The sequence below is a fragment of the Carassius auratus genome, chromosome 29 (genome assembly GCF_003368295.1).
Source record: "Carassius auratus strain Wakin chromosome 29, ASM336829v1, whole genome shotgun sequence".
Classification (NCBI taxonomy): Eukaryota; Metazoa; Chordata; class Actinopteri; order Cypriniformes; family Cyprinidae; genus Carassius; species Carassius auratus.
The window spans coordinates 3,688,073-3,695,113 of record NC_039271.1 but is presented as its reverse complement, the minus strand read 5'-3'; the positions used below and the strand labels follow the sequence as shown (position 1 = coordinate 3,695,113).

General features: G+C 33.7%; 1 protein-coding gene across 1 annotated transcript; it reads right to left on the bottom strand.

Annotated features, from left to right (window-relative positions):
• Nucleotide 1: 1 nt before the first annotated feature.
• Nucleotides 2–5,059, bottom strand: LOC113047884 (B-cell receptor-associated protein 29-like). The gene is made up of 8 exons (XM_026209232.1): nucleotides 4,929–5,059; nucleotides 4,410–4,511; nucleotides 4,238–4,338; nucleotides 3,367–3,514; nucleotides 3,150–3,285; nucleotides 2,156–2,267; nucleotides 1,968–2,068; nucleotides 2–1,188 (listed from the first exon to the last, which is right to left on the bottom strand). The coding sequence occupies exons 2-8, from the start codon at nucleotides 4,499–4,501 to the stop codon at nucleotides 1,153–1,155; spliced, it is 726 nt and encodes a 241-aa protein (XP_026065017.1). The 5' UTR covers nucleotides 4,502–4,511; nucleotides 4,929–5,059; the 3' UTR covers nucleotides 2–1,152.
• Between the last annotated feature and the right edge of the window lie 1,982 nt (nucleotides 5,060–7,041).

Here is a 7,041-nt window from a genome sequence, read left to right as displayed (position 1 = left end):
TTTTTTTTAAAGATGACCGTGATTTTTTATCTCACAATTGTGACTCTTTTCTCACAACGGTGAGTTTATTTCTTGCAATTCTGAGAAAAAAGTCTGAATTGTAAGATAAAAGTCACAATTACCTTTGATGTTTATCCCATGCCAGAAACATGCTTCCATCAAAATGTGCTTAATTGTAATGACACGTTTTTAAATTATAATAAAAATGCACAAAAAAAAACAAAAAACAATCTTAATACTTTAATTTTCTTTATCCAAAACATAATTTGATTTTGGGGTGCAATATGTCCTGGACATGTTTTGTAAGATTCAACAATGTTAAGCATTAAAAGCACAAAACCATCTACCTCAAATGTAAGAAACGATCTCTATTGGACTGTGAAATCGGTTGAATTTCACATTTCAGCATTTGTTTGACAACTAACAGCGTTTGAACTCAGGTGTACTTGACCTACCTCTCCAGATCGAGAACAAACACACTAGCCGCTCGCTAACAGACTGTTTGACTGTCTCATTGTGATGTTTAACTCTTACCTGTTGTTCATGTGTAAACAGTTTTGCTTCTTAATTAAAGTTGATCAAATGACTAACGCAGCCTGTAATGTATGTGATCTTATATAGGCTCCCATTATGTCGTCTTTGGAAAATATGAATGAAAATATTGCTGTGGAAATGTATTTTAATCGTACGACTATTGACTGGTGTTTGCATGTTTCTGGATGTTGCTCGACTAACCTGGTTTGATAAGATGCACTTTTAAACCAAATAAAGCAGAGAATCTAGCAGAGAAGAAGGAAAGCAACACGAGGTATTTCAATGCAACATGCAAACATCAGTCACGAAGGCTTTTGGATTAAATTGCATGCAGTTTCCTGTAAACATCAATGAGTGTTGGGTTTCAGACAGCCACATTCTGCAGCAATCTCAAAATACAGCACTGCACCGCTTCAACATCAAACCAGGAAACTGGGAAAACGGTTTCTTCAAATGTGTGGTGAGCAGGAAACCTGACAGGATGTGATGTCATGAAAGGACCGTAGAGAACTCCTAACAGTTTGTATGTGGTGCTCCCAGGTGAGTGTGTGTGAGAGGAACTGAGCATGACCGTCATCATTATGCATTAACGTACAGGTTTCCAATGCGTCCACTTCGCTAGTTGTCTTTTTTGTGTCCACTTTCCATCTGATTCTAAAAAAACGAGACAAAACAAGACAAAAAAAAGTTGTTTTTGGTCACATCATATTCCTTACTTATTATCTGTAACAAATAACCTCTTTTACAATTTTTTGTCATGATGCACAATAATGTTAAATAGCATTGATAGTACAAGTTATATATTTTAATTTAATTTAGAATTTTCTTTATTTACAAACAGTATTCGTCAGTATTTTTTTATATATGGTAGATTTTATAAGTAATTTAAAGAAATCTTTGTATGTTTTTTTTTATTTAATCAAATGTCTATAGATTTTAAGTGTTAGTTCTTTTAGTACTTTAGCTTATTTTTATAAGAAAGTTATACTTTCCATTTTCATTTTATTTCAACTTTTTATTAAAAAGAAAATTATATATATATATATATATATATATATATATATATATATATAAATATAATTACTATATTATATTATACATTTATTTTATTTAAATTTATATATATATAATTTTTTTTTTTTTTTGCTAAAAATGTCTACATAGTTTACTTTTTTAAAATTTAGTACTTCAACTTTAAAAGAAAGTTTGCTTTTGTTATACGAATGTTAAATTTTATTTATTTTTGAAGTTTGTTTTTATATTTTATTTCAGTTAATTTTCTTCTAACTGAAATGCATTTTTACATTTTTAAATGTTTTTCGGTTTTAGTTTTATTCAATGATAACAGCTTGTGTCTAAGCACACGTATAGTATCATATGTTTAGTTAGAATTTCGATGTGTGTGTGTGTGTGTGTGTGTGTGTGTGTGTTACCTGAAGCTCCTGGTGCTCTTGTAGGAGACGGTCGTATTCTTTGGTCAATCCTTCAGTTTGTTTCTTCATGGCGTCCAAATCTGACTTAGTCTTTTTCAGAGCTGCAGAGAAACAAACAGCTGTAACTTGTAGAGCTCCTCTACTCCAGGTCAGTGATTGACTGCAGTGTGAAGCAGAATGAGTTTTACCATCAGCGCTGCTCTTCAGATCCTCCGTCAGTCTCTGCACCTCTTTCTTCAGGAGTCTGTTCTCTTCTGGATCTGCTGTCTTCCCTCCTTCTCCTTTATCTTCTGTAAATGCCTGAGGAAGACAGTCATTTGTACTTCTATTATTAAATGGTCTTTAAGGACACCAGTCTCTCAAACGCTACAAATTGTTTTATTCCTCCTCATCCAAGATTATAACTTTCATTTGCAAGTAATATTTTACCTGAAATTACAAAAGAAAATACATAAAATAAATGTTATTTTCATGATAATTAAATTCTTAATTGAAAATGTTTTTCTTTATGTTTGTCTTTTGACTGTTGTGGTTGAAATTTGGTGCTGGTTTCATTGAAGTAAAAAGTTTGCATTATTTTTATGACGATAATATATTTTTTTCCTCTTCATCCATGTTTATCATATTTATAACTTGATAATTATTGAGCTGTGACAGCTGTAAAAAGTATATATCCAGGTCATTTTTCACCCCAAAATCTATTATATATATATATATATATATATATATATATATATATATATATATATATATATATATATATATATATATATAAAATGAATAAATTCATAACTTTTGAATTATTTTCATGAAAATTAAATGCATGAAAATATCGAAAATATTATTTGTTAATTCTATATTTTGATTTTGGATTATTTTCATTGACCTTAATCATATTTTCTTATTTCACCCTGAAGTCATAAGAAAAACATAGTTATCTTAGGCCAGAAAATAAAAACTTTTTTGTATTATATTCATGAAAATAACATTCCTGATTGAAAATAAAATTTCAATAAATCTATCCCTTGATTTTGGGGTGAAATGTGGTGCAGGTTTCATTGAAATACATTTTTAATCACAGTTAGATTCCTAATGGAAAATAGTTATTTCTATATATCAGTTTTTTTGTGTGTGAAATGTGGTGCAGGTTTCATGGGATTGCAGCTTTTTAAGGCTTTTAACCTGTTTGAGCATCTCATTGTCCTCCATGTATTTCTTGGCAGCTTTGTTGGCGCTGTCAGTCTGAGTCTGCAGAGCGGCGCTGGTGTTCACAGCCGTGGCCAGCTGGTTAATCAGAGTGATGACCCTCCTCATGACACTGTGAGAAAACAGCACCAGAGGTCAATATCACCAGACACACTGACAGTGGGCGATGTCATTCAGGTCGATTAATGCGTACAGCCACAGGAAGAGCGAGAAACCAGAGATGTAGAGGTTCCTCTGAGCTCGGAAGAGCTTCATGTGCATGTGGTCTAACATGTTGGGGAGAAGCTTGGTATCTTTGCTCTGGTCAGCCGTCGAGTACTTCTTCACCTCCCGCAGGGCGTCTGCAGCAGGTTAAAACACAACACAGCTCATTTTTTATTTAAATGTGCTTATTTTTGGGCCATACAAGCTGTAAATGAGTTTGTTTCTGCATCAGATGTGGAGAAATGTAGCAATGCATCACTTGCTCGCCAATGGATCTCTGTAGTGAATGGGTGCCGTCAGAACGAGAGTCCAAACAGCTGATGAAAACAAGCAACATCACAATAATCCACAGCACTCCAGTCCGTCAGTTAATGTCTTAAAAAGCCAAAAGCTGTGTGTTTGGAAGAAATTAATGAACAAGTCATCTGATCTGAATCAGGAGAGGAATCTGCACAGATCAAACACTGTTTACAAGCCAAAATAACTCTAAACAAATACGTTTGCTGGAAAAGCATTATCATTAAGCATTATTATGGCTTTGTATTTTGAGTAGACGTTATGGTTTAAAGTTAAAACGTCTTACAAACACACAGCTATTCATATGACAACATGTTGTGATCTGATGTACTGGAGTGGTGTGGGTTACTGTGATGTTTTAATCAGATGTTTGGACTCTCATTCTGACGGCACCCATTCACTGCAGAGCATCTATTGCTGAGCAAGAGATGTACATTTCTCCAAATCTGATGAAGATACAAATGCCGCTACTTCTTAGATTGCTAAATTCTCAGCTGTTTTTATTTTGGGGGTGAACTATTCCTTTAAGACATGGCAGTAAATAAATCAAGAAAATGACATACCGAGGAAGAGAACGATGAGGATTATTATCATGGTGAGAAAGCCCTTGTTCCAGAACTGGGAAAGATGGCTCCAGATGCTCCACTTGAAAACACTTTGCCATCTGCAAACAAGGACGTCAGTAAGAAGCAAGCGGACAACAGTGAAATCATGGATTACGAGGGAACGTTTTACCTTTGAGCGGAGATGAAAGGCAGGCAAAAGATGAGGAGGACACCAATCTCCACATACAAGAACGATGCAACCGCAGTCCACTGCAAGGTCATCTTAAATCAACTGTGTGACAAGGAAACAAAAATATGTTAGTATTTTTTCATACATAGGCCTACACTTTTAGATAATGCTGTACAAGATTGAAAATAATCATAATTCATTACTAATAAAAGCTTTTATTACTCTTGACATAACCTGCATCTTATAGTTGCAGACTAACAGAAGGTATATGTACATATAAAATCAGTATTTAGAAGTACAGTACGATTATCAGACCGCAGTGCAGATTTATATAACCATGTTCATGTAGTTAAAATATAAAAGTGTTGAACTATAATGAAAGTTGAGTGTAAATGACTCTAAAATAAGATGTGGTCAAACAGGAAACGAACATCAACATGCGATAAGTCAAGACAAAAGTCGAACTAGAAATTATGACACCGCACACAGAAGCGAAAAAGCAATCTGTTTACATCCCACCTGTGAATGAAAAAAGGCTCCAGGAAAAAAAATTCGGACGAACGACACAAAGCAGAAAAATAAACTAAGCGCGCACACAGGTACAGCAGCACTGCCGTCTCGCGCGAGTGACGTCAACAGACCGCGCGCTTTGCTTCGTGCACGCGCGCCTGTCGATCACCGGGTACGTTGAACACGAAACAAAGATTGATTATAAATAGTTGTGTGTTTGACTATTGTTCATAGCAAATACCACGGGCAAGTAGTAAATAAAGCCAACAACTAATATAAAACAACCGCTTAAAAGTGTGTATGACAAATAGAACACAACAATCGTCCATGGGGTAATAATAGTAATGATAATAGTAATACCTTCAGATTCAACGTATAACAAATAGCAACAAATATTTTTGTTTGATAAGATAAGTTAATTCTCAATTTGTATCACTGTATTTCACAAAAATCACCACAGGAGGGCGGAACAGTGCAATTTACAAAAATCACCACAGGAGGGCGCGACAGTGCAATTTACAAAAATCACCACAGGAGGGCGCGACAGTGTAATTTACAAAAATCACCACAGGAGGGCGCGACAGTGCAATTTACAAAAATCACCACAGGAGGGCGCGACAGTGCAATTTACAAAAATCACCACAGGAGGGCGCGACAGTGCAATTTACAAAAATCACCACAGGAGGGCGCGACAGTGTAATTCGCAAAAATCAATGTAGGAGGGCGCAACAGTGTAATTCAGAAATAAAAAAAAGTCTATAAACACTATAAACATTAAGCATACTGGAAAGTGTTGTACTTAAGAAAACAAGAGAACAGAACACACAATAATATAATAACAGATCTATAAATATGAATAAAAGTGATAAACAAATTAATAAATATACTGAATATGGTTAAATATACCTTTACGTTACGTGTGCAGATATATTCAAGGAAGAGTTTATGAGTAAACAGAATCATTTCCCAATAACAAATTTTGGGGGAACTGTCGCAAGGTTGGCAATTCTACACCATTCGGACAATTTAGCAGTTTTCCTGTCTGGAAATGTTTATGAAAAATGAGTGAAATAATTTATGGAAATGTTAATGTCGTGCAGAAACATATGCATGAGGCACAGTATAAAAACACATTTTATTTGAAAAGGTTCAGTAATCTTTCAGCTAGGTCTGCTTTAACCACAGCTAGAGCAGCTGAATTCATCCAAGTCTGTTAAAAGCGCATGCATAAAATCATGCAAACTTTGTTATTTTAGCATAGATTCTACGGTCACTTGATGATATCGATATCTGGCCAAATGTTTTTGCATATGTTAAGCTGGCAATTTTTATGCATTAACAAAATTATAAATTTTCTTATTTTACCAATGCCATGTTGTAATTCTGTAATAAACACAGCATGGGAAAAAAATAAATGCACACAAACAGAACGATAATTATTCTGGTAGAATGTATTTGTGAATATTTAGTTGTGAGCATCATCAAACAACGAAACAAATATTTTTTATAAAAATACTCAATTTCTTTTTTTTTTTTTTTTTTTTTTTGCATATTTCTGGACCCATGCAGTGTATGGTAATATGAATACATCTTCATGTTTGATGTCAATGTTTTGTTCATTTGTGTATGATAAATAATTTTAATACAATGTGACCATTTTGATGTATGCATGTACTGTATACTGCGGTTCAAAAGTTCGGGATTCAAAAGTCATGACTGCATTTATTTCACCAAAAATACATAGTAATATAATAGTAGTAATATTGTGGAATATTACTGCAATTTAAAATAATGGTTTTCTATTTTGATGTACTTTAAAATATAATTTATTCCTGTGATCAAAGCTGAATTTTTAGCATCACTACTCCAGTCCTCAGACTCACATGATCTTCAGAAATCGGTATAATACGCTGATTTATTATCAATGCTGGATAAAAAGTTAAAGAGAACTGCGTTTATTTAAAACTGAAATATTTTGTAACAAAATACACTACAGTTCAAAAGTTTGGGGTCAGTAATTGTATTTTTATTTGGAAAGAAATGAATTAATTTATTCAGCAAGGATGTGTTAAATTGATGAAAAGTGATCAGGTTCCAAAAAAATATTAAGCAGCACAACTCT